We start from the raw sequence: 15,869 nt of genomic DNA on the forward strand, positions 1-15,869 counted from the left end.
TATCAATATAAAAGAAGATGTTGAGGTGCTGTTGCCTGGCCCTTTGCTGCAAGGCAGGTGAGCAGGGAGGTTTTTCACAGTTCATCTGGACAGAGCCAAGCAAGCAATGACCTCACAACTGTTCCTGTAAAGACTCAAGCTCCACGTGGACAATTCCAATGCAGCATCACACAAGAAATAACACAACTAAATTCAGCACACCTGATGCTGTACAGCTGTGAGCAAACCACTATTAACTCAGCCAGACAAGAACAGAGTCAGGGCACTGTTATTCTTCTTTACACATAAATGCAAATAAATGCAAGAGGCATTCTTCTGGCAAATAAATGCAAGGCATATTTAGAGACACAAAGTGCAACATATTTAGAGATCCAACAGGTTTATGGAACTCTTAGTCCATCAGGAGCTCCATATTCACAGACTGAAGAGAAAAACATGATGGTTCACTCCCTTCTCTGCTAGGATTTAACTTTATGCTGAGGTTGAGGACTACCAAAACCACAAAGGCCAAAAAATCAAAATACTACCCACCTTCCAGCAATATTCCCTCCCTCTTCAGAAAAGGTCAGAGCTGCCTAGTTTTATTTAATCCTTTGTCTGCCACAAGGCAAGTAAGTGTAAAGGTTACTTCTCAGGAAAGTTTTCTTTCTGGGCAAAACTACAGAATATCCACAACTCTGAAGAAATCTCATGCAGAAACAAGCAACTATAAAATTCTGGCATCATGGCCCATAAAAAAACAAATCCCAAAGACAGAAATCCACAGCAGCATTAGCTCCTTCAGTAACATATTGCCCTTGTAATAAGGGACTGTAAATTTTGAGATTATTTGGAAATAAAGTCCTACCCCACAGACCATGGGGCAGGTTCTCTCTCCCCTTTTAACGACAGTGCAGAAGTGTCAATTTGAAGGCCTCAAACCTGATTCAACATCACCACTCTGTTGTTACATTTGGAGAAGGTAAACTGACAAAGAATATTAAACACAGACTCCAGGTGCCATGCACCAAGGTATCAACAACTGGCATAACAAGAACTCCCTTTCCAGAGCAGCCCTTTTCTGATATGACTTGAGAGCCAAAGGTACAGTTTCGACCTCAGAGTTCACGTGGCTAAGCAACCAGGACAGAATCACCCAAGCACACACTCAGTTTTCCCATCACATCTCAGTCCTTTCTAAAAATATATACATTAGCTTCTGAGAACTCTGACAAGTTTGTGCTGTAATTTACCCTAAGTATTTATTTTAAGTATTCTGTGTTATCAGCTCTGGAGACAGCAAAATGACAGTGTCAGTCTCCGTCTTTGTAGGGGATTGATGAGCAGCAAGGTTAAATTTTAATCCTAATCCACCTTGTGGCTTTTAATAACATCCATGCCAATATGTCCTTGTGATCATTCCCTATAGGAAAGTTGAACTGAAATAAATAAATTTAAAAAATAATTTATAGTCAAGTAGAACTAAAATTTGCAGATTGTAATTTCCATTATAATTAAGATATTTAAAAGCACTTTTATCATGAATTTTAAAAAGTCACTTTCAGAACACATCAGTTCCATGACAGAGATCACTTAGGTTTAATAGACCAAATAAAGTTTCCAATGTGTAATCATAACATAAGAACCCATCAAAAACAAACAATGCTTCACCAGGTTCCTGAAGCAACCTATTTATTTTAAAGTTTGGGTATATATTTTGTGTGGTTTTGTTAGGTTTGAGTTTTGTTGGGGGTTTTTTGTTTGTTTGTTTTTTAAATGCCTTTTATCTGCCACCACAATCATCAGGTCTGCTTTTTTCCTTTAGTCTTCTGACAGTTGCAATTTACAAGCTCACAAGCAAAAGAATCTCCAACCCCTATTCACATCCCTGTCCATTCAGAGAAACAACTCCACTGTTACTGTGGGAAAGGAGAGACCAGAGGAAACATTGGCAGGTGCTTTTCTGCATCTTGCCCACAAAATGCTTCTCATTCCTTGCAGCAAGATTAGGTCTTCAAGCACAAGTCCTTCAGTACTCTCCTGTTTGTTTCAGGAAGTGTTAAGTAAGAAAAATCCAACAGCTCACCACTGATGGGTTACATCAGCAGCTTGTTACATTTGCATAAAAAGTTACAATGGATTTTAATCTTTGCAAAGGATTTTGGTTTTGTTTTCCACACAATTTCAAGACCAAATTATCTCTCCTCTGTCAGAGGCCTCACATTAAGTGGTTCTACTTTCCCTCAAACAGATCCCAGTCCCATAGCTGGAGAACTGCTACCAAGAAGCAAGGAGAAATCCCAAGCCATGGTTAAAACACAAAGAGAGACAGAAGGGAACAGGTGCTCACAGACTAGGGATCCATAACCGGACTGTTTTGTCTCTGGAGCCTGAAGCCACCAGGTGACCAGAAGGTGAAAACTGGACACACATCACTGCATCTTTGTGGCCCACGAAGCGATAGGCTCTCATCTGAGGTTTCATGCTCCAGATCATCAGGCACGAATCCATCGAGCCACTTGCTGAAATAAAAAAGGAAAAACAAAACCAAACTTGCCTTAGTTCTCCTCCAATTACACTAAACCTACATTTCACACTCAGTTCACTACCCTGCTTCCAGCAGTCTCAGGTACACTGTCCTTGAAGCTTCACCAGTGTATTGCACATCGTGTACTTCATTAGCAATTCGAACAAAACAAGGCCAGCCATGCATTGCCTCCGACTGACAATTCACTTCCAAGAGCCTGGACAGGCAACAGCTGCAGAGGCAGAAGCCACACAGGTTTGTAAAGCTTTTTTCAGTTAAATACACACTCATGGAATACACAGAAGGCCTGTGAATGAAGGTTATCTCATCACTTTCTTATTGGGAAGCAGAGGCAGGTGTCAGCTGCAGCAGGTTAAATATCAAATAACACCACAGATTACAGAGAGCAGTGAGTGACTGTTGGTGACGTTACAGTTGGTGACGTAAAGGTAACCTGGCTACATCTCCCTCCAGCATCTCTCCCTTCTGAAAACACTGATCAAAGTCAGCTCAGCAATTCTTAGCAACATATGAGAAACACAGGCTTGCAAGGTGACTAGAGCAGTGCTCAGTTTGCTGTTAGCAGGAAGGGCCAGCAAGACTTTTTGTTGTTGCAGAGCTCAGCACCTCCACTTCTCTCTCCATCTAAATAGAGCAGAGAAGCTCTTTCTTTACCATCTGGCCACCAAAACACAGACTATTTACCCAATTGTTTCTTATTGAGACTGAAGTCCACGCTAGTGACAGCATCTCTGTGGCCTTTGAAGTGTCTCTCCAGGGTTGGATCTTCCTAGAAGACAACAATGTTCAGACACCATAGATTAAGAACCATCTTGGTACAATTAAACCATTTTATTTCTACAACAGGTGAGCAAAACCACATATTCACCCCACAAAAGCCAGGCAGAGACAAGAACACTGCACAACACAAAACACAAATTTCACATGTATCACAAACTTTAAAAGAGGCAAATTATCCAAGCAGTTATTAGCTTGGATCTTACATGACTTTGCACGAATCCCTCATGCATTTTTATGATGCTGGTATAGAGACCCCAAAGCTGACTATAGACAGACAAGCCATGTCCATACCACCTGAGCAGGCAGTCAAGCTCATCTTTGCTCTGATAGCTGCTCATCCCAGCTCAGGTGTAGCAAAGAGGCCACTATTTGCACAGAAGAGGCAAATTTGCAAGATTTACCACACCTGTTGAAACAGGCAGGAGGGATCAGAACTGCAGCACAACAGACTGACCCACTACCCATCCCCTACACCTGGGGAACACAGCATGCCCCTACACAGCACCTTGCTGCAAAGGCCAAACAAAGCCTGAGGCCAGGCAGAGAAACAAACAAAAACCCGAGAGAACCATTACAAGAGCTTTTAACACCTGAAAATCGCCCAGACACCAGGACAGGCTGATCAGGCTTCAACCCCTGCTGTCACACACACACAGAGCCTCTGACCCCCTGGTAGTGCCCACCACAGCCTTCTGCCCTTCAGGACTTGACCACAACCCCACCCTGCTCAAACCAGAGCCCAGCCCCAGAACAGGGCTGACTTCCCCCCACAACACCCAGCACCAGCGCTCCCCAGACCCAGAGCCCCCCCAACAGCCTAGAGGTGCCCCTACACACAGGCACAGCTCAGCCCCAGCTGCCACAGCCCCCCGACACCCCGGGCCCCCTGGGCAGCACCGAGCTCCAGCAAACCCCTCTGCCCCCAGCCCCACCAGCAACCCGCCACCCCACAGCCCACCCCCACCAGCACTAACCCCCCCCAACCCCAGCACCGCCTCCCACCGCCACCGCGGCCCCACAGCCCCGCACAGCACCAAACACCCCTCGGCCGGCACCACCCCTGCCTTCCAACCCCCCCGGCGGCGACACAACGGCCCAAGGGCCGCCCCCCACCGACACAGCCGGGGACCCCTCGCACCACCCCCGCTCAGCGCCAGCGCCCCCAACACCCCGCTGCGCCCCGGAGGCCCCGCTCCGGCGGCCCGGCCGCCCCTCACCAGGCACACGGCGGCCATGACGCCCCGCGGCCGCCGTTCGCTTCCCGCGCCGCGCGCGCCCCGTAGCAACGGCCCCGCCCTGCGGGGGGCGGGCCTGGCCGTGAGGGGCCGCCGTGGCGGGGGCCGGGCGGGACTCGCTGAGCTCCTCACGGCGGTAAAACAAGCCCTTGCCGTGAAAGCCGCTCCCTCTGAGCACGGCTGGCTCCGTCAGGGGGCTCGGGGTGTTAGGGAAGCTCAGCTCCTTCCCGCTTCCCAGAGGTCGGTTACTCTGGGCAGGCTTGGCGCTTCGTGCCTGTTGCAGTGCCCAACCGCCGGAGTCCTCTGCCCCGCTCCTGCTCTCGGGGTCGGGTGGGTCCAGAGCCTGGTGGAGGAGATCCCTGGGTCTCGGCCAGTGGAGTAACACACACTTGTGCTCTCTAAGGCTATGATCCCGGGCTGGGCTCTTCCGATAAATGGCTCAGCTGGTGGTAGATGAGCTGCCTCTGCTGGGGTCTGTGGGTTTTCAAATGGGGTCTCACCCCGGGGCTGTGCAAAGAGCAGAGGACAACTGGGAAGGGTTGTTCTTCCAACGGTTTAATACCAACTCGACTAAAATATTTTTATTCCAACTCTATTCGGCTCTATTTAGTAACAACGCTTTTAATTAGAAATTAATTAGAAATCAGCTGTCTGCCGGCTCTCTGCGATCTCCGGGATGTGCCACGTCTGGGGCCCACGTGCAGGGTTGGGGCTGCAGGTGCTGGGAGGTGCTTCAGCCCATCCCTTGGTCAGTGCAGTCCTCACGGGTGAAAGACTCCTGTGTGAAGCCCAGCCCTGCTTGCCCTCACTGCCCAGGCTGACTGTCTGGGCCTCTGAAGGGGCTTTCATCCATCTCTGCTGCACCTGGGGCTCTCTGTTTAAGGGCAGCTCTCCTCATGCACCTTTCCACCAGCCAGGGATATGCTCTGTTGAAGCAGGGGTTATAGTAGTAGAGGATCTAAAACAGGCAAGGGAGAAGAGTTAGTTGCCATCATCCCAAGATGGAAAACCCCAAGCTACAAGAACTAGGACTCTGAATTGCAAAAGAGGAAGAGCATGGACACAGAAAAGGGCTCTGAGGGCTGTGTGGAACCTGAAGCTCAGGCTAAAGCATTATGTGAAAATTGTGTTCAGTCATTGCCACCCCTGGGGTTTTGTCCTCTGGGGACAGAGCAGTGTAGGGATTTTCAAAAGGAGAACAACTGCTTTCAAAAGCCAAATGCCACTATTTTTCAGCAGCTTCAGTGTGGACATGAACAGTCAGGTAACCCTGTACTCCTTAAATGCATCTGCTTGGCATTTGGCAGGTGCTGCAGGAAGGTTTCGGGTTCGGTACAGCAAGACACAGAGCAAAGACATTTGGAGAAATCAGGTTATGCTAGGTCTGTCTTTCCCTTTAATGGGCTCAGACTCAGCAGATCTCACCAAACTGTGTCTTATCTGCATTTCTAGTAGTCAGAAAGACTAACTCAAACCTGCCTGAGCACGGCCTGAGAACAAAATGAAAACCAGACCTCTCATTCCCACCTCTGTCTCCTCCATCATAGAATCACAGAATGGTTTGACTTGGAAGGGACCTTCAAGATCATCTTGTTCCAACCCTCCTGCCTTGGGCAGGGATGCCATTCAATAGATGGGGTTGCTCAGGGACCCAGCCAGCCAAGCCTTGAACACTTCCAGGAATAGGGCATCTACAATCTCTCTCAGCAACCAGACCACCTGCCTCACCACCATCCCAGTAAAGTATTTCTTCCTAACATCCAATCTAAACCTGTTCTCATTCAGTATAAAGCCATTATCCCTTGTCCTGTCACCCTCTGCCCTCCTTTTTATGAGACCCCTTGTAAGAAGTGGCTTCTCCACCCACAAATAGAGATCTCTCTATGATGAGACCTAATAAGGTCCTTCTGGGCAGGTCCCTCTCTCCCCCAAGATTATTCCAAGCATTAGTTGATGTGCAGAGCAGCTGCTGTACCTGGCTGTGAGCAGAAACTGCTGCTTCCTCTGCCAGGAATTCAGGCAGGGAGGCAGATCTCTGGTCATCCCGTTTTGTTTTGGTGAATCCGTACACATTCAGCTGTCTCATGAAACTTTTCATTTTCTGTGTGTCAAAAAGCCGCCGAGGCCCTGCCCTGCCCAGCACCTCCTCTTCGAAAAGATCTTTGTTGATGGCCACACATTTTCCACCCTCGCTCCACCAAATTGACAGAAACCTGCTGCTTTCCAGCATTTTCCAAAGTTTCTGTGGAAAGCGAAGGGAGGAGAACTCTCCCTCCATGGCCATCTCCCTGGACAGCTCGCCCGTGTCCTGCCAGTCAGAAGGCAAAGGCCAACTGGCACCAGTAGACTGCAGGTTTCAGTGGAATGTTCTGACATGTCACTGTGGTGTCCGTGCTGTGGAGTGGGGACATCGCAGGTGACATCTCAGTGATGGTTGGCAGTGGTGCCCTGGCAGAGGGGAGCAGCCTGAGGAGAAGCTGCTGGAGGGCACTTGTTCCTTCTCCCTCCCAGAGGCACCGGTGGTGGGATTGCAGAGCCCAGCAGTCCACAGAGCTGTGCTGAATGGCTGCAGGGAAGGAGAGGCTGCACCCAGCAGTGGGTCCCCAGGGAGGAGCAGGGCTGGCTGCAGCCTTGGGCATCCCAGTGCCCTTTTTGGGAAGCTTTCCAGCTGGGCCTCTCTGACACCTGCAGGTTTGTCCTTAATCCTTCTCCCTCGGGCACTGCAATGCAGAAGCAGCAGCTCCAGTACGGACAATCCTTTTCCTGACATCCCCTGCCCCAAAGCAGCAGGTATTCCCTGGTGTCAGCCCACTGTCCTTGCAAACTGCTCAAAAGGGATTGCCCTTTTCTATTTTTAACTAGTGGATTAAAAACCACCTGGGAGAGATGGAGCAGGGGACACACTGTGTTTCTGGAAGGAGACCCAAAAGCAGTGTCTTCTCCAGCCATGAATGGTCCAGCAATCAGGGGCTGGGGGAGCAAAGCCCAAGCCCTCACTCAAGGCATCCTTGGTTCGGGAGCTGTTCTGGTTCCCTTTTTCTGGATCACTCCTACTTTGTTCATAAAGCCATGAACACAATCCCATGAGTTGCTCTTTGCAGGGAAGCCATCCATCCTTCTCCCTGCTGCACTACCCTCCTGCCATAGTCAGTTGGCTGGTTCAAGGGTGTTTCTGTGCCTGAAAAGCTCTGCATTCCCCCTGCCCTTTGAGTTACTGTGTCTGAAAAAAAACATTCCTCCCTCAGACATGGCCTTTCTGCCCACATAGCTATGGATTTGGCATCTAGAAATTTGAAGCAGTTTCCAGCATTGCCTGAGCTGTTCCCCATTAAATGCTTTGGCATTTGAGTATCACCTTTTCTTTCTCTGCAAGGAAATAAAAAAGAACACATAAATGATTCTAAATATGCCTGAGGCACTAAGGAAGCCTTTTACAATCCAATTTAGAGCAACAGAAAACCAGAAACATGTGATTGCACTCCCACTGATAAAAGCATGAAGTGGGAACTTTGCTTCAATTGAAGGATTCCACCACCCCAGAAACCCCTAACCCACCTTCTAGATAATACACTGGTAGCCATGGATGGCCACTTTTCTTACCAAGTCATCAGCCCTGGGGTACCACTGCTCAATACCACCAGCCAAAGGTGACAACAGCCCATTGGCAAGTCATTCCCACCTGTGGCAGTCAAGAACACACCTCAAAAGAAAAAGAATTAAAGACTATTCGTGCCAAGGTCTTGGGGGAAAAAAGGGCCCTCAGGAACAATGGGCACACATCGGGTGCAGTGGTGGAGGCGGTGGGGTCTTGGATAGCCCAATTCAGCCATTTAAACATCTTTGTGGCATTATCTGCCCTGGGTTTGGGCAGGGAGAAGGACCTCGGGCCCTGTGCTGTCCCCGCGGTGTCACCCCGGCTGGAGGGACTCCTGCCGTCCCTCAGGTGGCCACCGGGGGGCAGGCGGGGGCTTCCGACAGCGTCCGCTTGCTAAAGAGGGAGAAATGAGCAGGAAAATGGGATAAAACGCAACATGATTTCATTAAAGATGAATCAGGCCAAACCAGTCAGCTTCTCTGTGAGGACTACCATAATTCTGGGCGGAAAAAGCGCTGAGTTCGCCTCTTTAAAATGCCACTTCACAGCTTGCGACCTAGACATTATCTGGTATTTCCCAGCGGGTTTTATCTGGTATTTTCCCTGGCCTTATTTGTATCACCGCGAATCAGGAAGAGACCAGAAGCCCAGGATCTGCCACCTCTGTCACATCGACAGAGCCTTGCATTGCCAGCCCTGCCAGGGCTGTGGTCCCTGCACGCTGCAAAGCAGCAAAGCTCTTGCAGAGCATCAGACCCACCCAGAATTCAGGTGAGTCATTCTTCCATGAAATTACAATTAACCTTTGACTTTGAGCCCAGTTCAGAAAGCTCTGAACTTCTCGCTAGAGTGAGTGGGTCTAAGTTTAGCAACCAAACTGAATGTTTACCACTTCTATATTGCAAACCTCAGTTCTCACGTGTCCTGTTAATACTTAAACTGCTGGGCACGTCAGTCTCTACACACACCTGTGCAGTTTTGAGAATATTCCAGCTGAGGGGCAGTGTATGAGATTTGAAAAAGCTGAGGGGCTCAACAAGACCAGCGGAGGGAAGAAATTTTTACCATCTACAGAGAAAGCCCCAAAAGATGTGGAATTGGTCAAGGCAATGTGCACATGCTAAGATGGAACCAGCAACTACACCCAGGTCTCCCAGCCACTAGCAGCACTCCCAGAACAAGGTCATCCTATCTCCATGACCACTACGATCCCAGCAGGGTCTTCCACAGCTGTTTTGTGTCCCATCCCAATGCACACTAGAGATGGAGGCAGGAGCCTTGAGCAACCAACCCTGCAATGCTTTGGCATATGTCAAAATGACCGTCTGGGGTGTGACAGCCACCCTGTTATTGCCACTTTGCATCCTAAGAGCACAGCAGGGACTTGGGCAGCCTAAGCACATAGCTACAAGGAGCCAAAAAATGAAGATTGGTAGTCCAGAGACTTGCTGTTCAACCTCCCTCACTGCTGCTGCATAAGGAGGCAGCTGCAGGCAGGTTGGGCACTGCAGAGGGGAACAGGTCCACCAAGCAGCTCAGCTGATGGCAGTGACATGGTCCCATTGCTTCCATGGGGAGAGGCTGCTTTACATCAGCTGAAGATGTAGCTTGCTACCACATCAGCTATTTTCTCTCTTACTAATGACTTTGTCCTCCCATGTGTGCCAAACCCAATTATTTATAGACCACAGTTTTTTGCTCCCACCTGCCTTTGTGCTTATTATCCTTTCTTACAGAGTTAAGAAAAAGACAGGAGAAAGAAAAATCTTTCCCTCAAGTAAGTCTCTCCCTGACCTAAATGCAAATTTGTTCAAGCAAATTCAGAGAGCTTTGATCCTGCATAAGAGGGGAAAGGGGAGGGGAGCAGCCTCTGCTGCTATCAGAACACATCTTTACTGCTGTGTAACAACTAGGCAATGAAGCAAAAGCCACGGGAGTTTAAATAGGAAGCTCAGCCAAAGGTTACCTGGGTGCCCCAGTGCTTGTTATCAGAGCCTTGGAAAGAGGGAGGAAAGTGACAGGAGCTGATCACAGCAACAACAGGAACCAGCTGACAGGGCTGGGGGAGCTGCCAACCCTCCTCAGCCCTCAGCATGCTGAGGGTCTCTGCTGTTGTAAAGCAAAGGGTCTGCAAAGCCTGGGCTCTGGAGCTGCTCAGACCATCAAGACAAAATATTTCTGTCTCGGATCTGAAGCAACTGCTGGACACAGAGCCAGAAAGCACCCTGTTAATTGCAATACCATGTTCTATTTGCTGCCTTGTCTTTGCAGGTGATTTGTACCACTTTCACTGCTCAGCCATGTAGTTGAAGTGCTGAGGGGAAGGGTGACAAGGGGACAGAGAGACACAGTGACACCAGGACATATGCTGGAGTGCCAGAGGAATACACTGCTACTCCCTGTGTGAAGCTACACAGTTCTTCAGCCATCCAGGAGAGGAGGAGGGAAGGGAGCTCACACATTCCTAGAACAAGCCTAAAGGAGAAGAATTCAGGAGTGAGAAAACCTGGCAAGCTGGATCCAGCCAGAATCCCATCATCAGTGTTCTTGGCATCTACAAAGTTTCTCTGACCACTTACATTGGTTCTAGTGTCTTAAACCATTATAAAATCCTAAAATCTGTTACAGGAATGTAGCTCAAACCCACCTCTAAATTCTTTGGTACCAGTGGCACCAGCTCTGCTGATCTTGCTGATCAAGGGCAGGCAGCTGCTTTCAGTCCCTGAACTTTCCCTGCTGGTGCCTGCAGGGGTGAGAGGAGTTCAGGCTTCACTGAACTCACGATTGCATCAACCCAGAACCCAAAGTGCAAAGAGACTGGTACTAGGAAAATGCTAACTGAGTTCACAGGAGTGAAGCTGAGACCTTTGGGACACGGAATTCCCCACGTGTGGGCCACGTGTGAGGCATCCACACCCAGCAGGGGCACTGCCACACAGACCCTGGCGCTCGGGCAAGTAATGCTGCACAGTCCAGCACCACCCACCTACCAAACCAGATCAGTATTACCAGTGCCAGTTACCTCAGTTTCCATCTCTCTCCATTAGGTTGCTTTCCAAGCAATGTTTATCACTGGGCTGGGTCATGTTTGGCCTTGACTTTTAAGCCTATAATCCTATGGAAAAAGTCTTTGTTCCAAAAAGTCCGGGTCCTCACTCAGAGGAGTGTATCAGTCTGCCCCTGCTGACAGGTATCAAATTTCCATGCAAGGTGTTACATGGGAAGAGCTAAAAGGATGAACAGTCAGGCATGCTGAGAGTAGAGTGGGGAGGGGGACATCAACCTTACTAGAGAAACTCCTGCTGACAGCACTGAGTTTGGTCAGCACAGGCAAGCACAAAACTGCCCGGTCCTTCTTCTAAAGCTCTACAGTCCCAGGGGCCTTGCACCTCCTGAAGACCCAGGGTGGCTGCCTGCTCTCCTTCCCACATACCATTCCTGCACGATGTGGAGAGGAATGGCAGATCAGTGTGACCAGGGCAGACTGCAGAACAACCCTAAATATCTGTTACATTTGCCGCCTTTACATGCTGAAGGGAAAGATGCCTTTGTTTGCAAAACACCAGAGCAGCCTTTGGTTCCAACCAGCATTAAATCTGTGGCACACCCCTGACCTTTTCCCCCACAGCACTTTCCCCTCTGTGAACAGACTGCAGTTAGCAAAGCCAGTACCTTCTGCAGTGAAGTATTTCCAAGCCAGTTTGAGGCAGGCAGAACCTGAGAGTGAGTTTAGCCCACTGCCCATCACCCAAACCAGTCGCTTCCTTGCACAGGTCATTTGCTCTTCCAGCATTTCATCCTCAGGGAGAAGAGGCATCTGGCTGCCCTTCTGTCCTGTGCCAACAGGAGCTCAGCCTTTGCTGCACCTCTTGGTGCTACCATAGCATTTCCACATGCTTGTGCTGGGACATCTGTCTTGCTAAGGCCACTAAAGGACAAGTGGGAACAATAAAGCCACAGAACTACATAAGAGCAGTGTTTTCCACTGTTCAAATAGGGCAGGACAACTGGAAAAGGCTTATTGTTCAAACAGTTTATTACCGACTATATTAGGCTTTATCTATAATTAATTATATTAGACTTTATATCTGTACTGTGCTCCATCAGGCTCTGGAAGCAAGGGAGCAGCTGCCAGTGGGCATGGGTGGGCTTTAGGAGACACCTGCATATTTCCACAGACTGACCCTCTGGGCTTCTGAAGGGGCCTTTCACCCAACTCTGCTGCACCTGGGGCTCTCCGTTTGAGGGCAGCTCTCCTCATGCACCTTTCCACCAGCCAGGGATGTGCTCTGTTGAAGCAGGGGTTATAGTAGTAGAGGATCTAAAACAGGCAAGGGAGAAGAGTTAGTTGCCATCATCCTAAGATGGAAAACCCCAAGCTACAAGAACTAGGACTCTGAATTGCAAAAGAGGAAGAGCATGGACACAGAAAAGGGCTCTGAGGGCTGTATGGGACCTAAAGCTCAGGCTAAAGCATTATGTGAAAATTGTGTTCAGTCATTGCCACCCCTGGGGTTTTGCCCTCTGGGGACAGAGCAGTGTAGGATTTTCAAAAGGAGAACAACTGCTTTCAAAAGCCAAATACCACTATTTTTCAGCAGCTTCAGTGTGGACATGAACAGTCAGGTAACCCTGTACTCCTTAAATGCATCTGCTTGGCATTCGGCAGGTGCTGCAGGAAGGTTTCAGGTTTGGTACAGCAAGACACAGAGCAAAGACATTTGGTTATGCTGAGTCTGTCTTTCCCTTTAATGGGCTCAGACTCAGCAGATCTCACCAAACTGTGTCATATCTGCATTTCTAGTAGTCAGAAAGACTAACTGAAACCTGCCTGAGCACGGCCTGAGAACAAAATGAAAACCAGACCTCTCATTCCCACCTACATCTCTTCTATGGTGAGGCCCTATTTGCAGTGAAGGTCCCTCTCTCCCCCAAGACTACCACAAGTATTAGTTGATGTGCAGAGCAGCTGCTGTACCTGGCTGTGAGCAGAAACTGCTGCTTCCTCTGCCAGGAATTCAGGCAAGGAGGCAGATCTCTGGTCATCCTGCTGCACTTTGGAGAATCCATAGCTGTTCAGCTGGCGAATAATACTCTTGATTCTCTGCGTGTTAAAAACCCGTTGAGGTCCTGCCCTGCCCAGCACCTCCTCTTTGAAGAGTTCTTCATTGATTGCAACACATTTTCCACCATTGCTCCACCAAATGGACCGAAACTGGTCGCTTTCCAGCATTTCCCAAAGTTTCTGTGGAAAGCACAGGGGTGAGAATTGACCGTCCTTGCCTGTGCTCTCATTGGAAACAGAAGGGCCTCGTTTGGTCTTGCGTCTGTCCCTGCTAGGCTGGATGTCCTGTTCCTTCTCCATCACTTGTGTGGCAGTGTCACAGGGCACAATTTCCCCCTGTCCTGGCAGGCCAGGGGAAGCTGTGTCAGCTCGCTGCCCCAGTGCATCTGGAGTAGAAAGGGGTGTTGTTTCTGTGGGAATCAGCTCCCTTTTCTTTTGCTACAGGTGGACTGAAGCTTCCCTCATTGACCATGGCCCTGCACAGCCATACCTCGTTCTGCCAGTCAGCAGGCAAAGGCCAGCTGATGCCCCTGACTGTAGGTTCCAATGGAGTGTTCTGACATGTCACTGTGGTGCCCATGCTCCTCAGGGAGGAGCAGGGATGGCTGCAGCCTTGGGCATCCCAGTGCCCCTTTGGGAAGCTTTCCAGTTGGGCCCCTCTGACACCTGCAGAAATGTCCTTGGGGATATCAGGGAGAGGAACCAGCCCAGGGAACTGTGCTGGATTGCACATGGGAAAGGTGGGACAGCCCACCCTGGTGCCAAAAGTGGCAGCTGTGGTGTGGGAGGTGCAGCCTGGTGCAGCTGGATCAGCACACTGGAGGCCAGCTGGGGCCTGGCTGCTGAGTGGTGGTGACAGAGATGGGGCAGCCCAGAAGTTCTCCAGCAGGGTTGGGAACTGGGGGAGCAGCATCTCAGGGTGTACAGGGTCCGTGTATGCAGGGACATGCATTAGCCATTAGCCTGCTTTACCTTGGCGAGTAAGGACTCTGTGAGGAGACACCTGCATGTCCTGTGCTGGAACTGGTGTGAACACCTCCTTCTCCACGCCAGCAGCAGTTCTCTGTGCAGGACGAAGATCCTGGCAGCTTTCCTCCAGCTCCTCATCCTGACATGATGCAGCTGGGGCTCTCCTTTTGCAGCCCACTCTTGGCTTGTACCTTTCCAGCAGCTGGGGATACTCCATCTTAAAGCTGGGGCTGTAACAGATTCACAGAAGCTAAAAAGTGCAAAGGAGGAGAGTTAGTTCAAGCCTGAAAACCACAAATACATGAGAACAAAGACTGTTAGTTTTAGACAAAAGCCAAACTTGGGTATTGAAAAGGACTTTTAGGGGCATATGAAACCTCAAGTTTAGGCACTCCCAAATGTTACAATATGGTTCTGTTAAGTGATAACAAGCCCTGGGGTTTTCACCTGAGAAATGCCCTGAGAAGCAATGAAAGTGAGGACATTTATGTCTGAGGCTTATTTGGTATGAACATCAGTCTCTCCCAGCAGTTCATGTGTAAAGGAACTGATGTACCTTTGTAGGAGCTGAAGCAGCTACTTCTTCTTCTGCTGGAATTCATCCCTGGAGTTAGACAAACTGGACATGGCAGTTCACACAGCCCGTACAGGTCAAGTTGATGAGGAAAACTGCTCATGCTCTCCATTCCAAAAGCTCTGCCAAGTCCTCTTCTCGCCAGCACCTCATCCTTGAACATTTCTTTATTGATGGCAACAAAGAATCCATCACCAACCCACCAAACGGAACGAAACTCATCACTGTGAGAAATTTCCCAGAGCTGCTTGAGAAAGGAGAGGTCTTCAGTTTAGCCACTGCTCCCCTTGGAAGAAGGAGGAATGCCTCTTTCAGTCAGTGCTGTCATTGCTCCTACAGCAACATCCACAGCTGCTTGACTATCCCACTTAGTAGAGGCCAGAGAAGCTGAACCTGAGGACTCCCCCAGCTTGTCTGAGGAAGAGGAGATTTTAGCTGTTGATGCCTCCCTTTAAAATCATCCTCTCTCATTTGGGCTCAACCTTTCTTCTGCAGCCATTGCTCTGGCCAGCCAGGCTCTGTCCTGCCAAATACCAACCAAAGGCCGACCAGTACCAACTGGTGCTGACTGTGGGTTCCCGTGGGACATTCTCAAACACCACCATGGTGCCCATGTCCCACAGTGATGACATTGCAGGGTGGCACTCATGACTTGGCAGATGGCAGCAGCATGGGGAGGCATTCTTGTTGCTTTTCCCTTCCAGCTGGCGCCTCTGACACCTGCAGAAACATCCTTACAGTCTCTGCAGTTTTTTGTGATTAAGTGGACAAACATCTTACAAGCTCCCTGGTAACAAACTAGCCTTTCAGTGTGGCTACAAATACTTCTGCCAAGCAAGAAAAAAGTGTTTCCCTTGTTGAAACACATTGCAACAAGTCTTTGTGTGGAGTAAACCCTCTTCATGCCAGAGGAATCAGTGCAAATGACCCGACTTGGTGCCCAGTGTCCAAGCTCCTGCTTGTCTCTCTCTTACAGCTCAGTGTGAGGCAGGTTGCTGCAGCATTTTGGGATCTCTGTAACAGGGAAGGCTATTTCTGAGGTGACAGAGACCCGGCAGACAGCTGAGAGCCCAGAACAACCCCTGAGCTCACCTTGTTAGCAGTGCCAGCTTGCTGTTCTCTAA

General features: G+C 49.5%; 1 protein-coding gene and 1 long non-coding RNA gene across 6 annotated transcripts in view; both read right to left on the reverse strand.

Moving 5' to 3' along the window:
* POC1A (POC1 centriolar protein A) overlaps window positions 1-13,555 on the reverse strand; it is a 57,625-nt gene extending 44,070 nt beyond the window's left edge. For 2 of the 5 annotated variants that reach the window (XM_027640060.1, XM_027640059.1), the window contains exons 1-3: window positions 4,525-4,594; window positions 3,212-3,296; window positions 2,330-2,501 (exon numbers count right to left, since the gene is read on the reverse strand). In XM_027640060.1, the coding sequence (XP_027495861.1) occupies window positions 2,330-2,501; window positions 3,212-3,296; window positions 4,525-4,542 (275 nt within the window). In that variant the 5' untranslated portion in view covers window positions 4,543-4,594. Of the gene's footprint in view, window positions 1-2,329; window positions 2,502-3,211; window positions 3,297-3,598; window positions 3,714-4,524; window positions 4,595-13,115 lie in introns of those variants that run through there. The other 3 variants (XM_027640062.1, XM_027640061.1, XM_027640063.1) reach the window with 3 other exon arrangements.
* On the reverse strand, window positions 5,077-6,603 carry LOC113945654. Its single transcript, XR_003527158.1, has 2 exons — window positions 6,518-6,603; window positions 5,077-5,500 (listed from the first exon to the last, which is right to left on the reverse strand). It is a non-coding gene; the product is annotated as an uncharacterized LOC113945654 (long non-coding RNA).
* Window positions 13,556-15,869: the final 2,314 nt, after the last annotated feature.

Source organism: Corapipo altera, unplaced genomic scaffold, assembly GCF_003945725.1.
Source record: "Corapipo altera isolate COAL_440 unplaced genomic scaffold, ASM394572v1 55, whole genome shotgun sequence".
NCBI lineage: Eukaryota > Metazoa > Chordata > Aves > Passeriformes > Pipridae > Corapipo > Corapipo altera.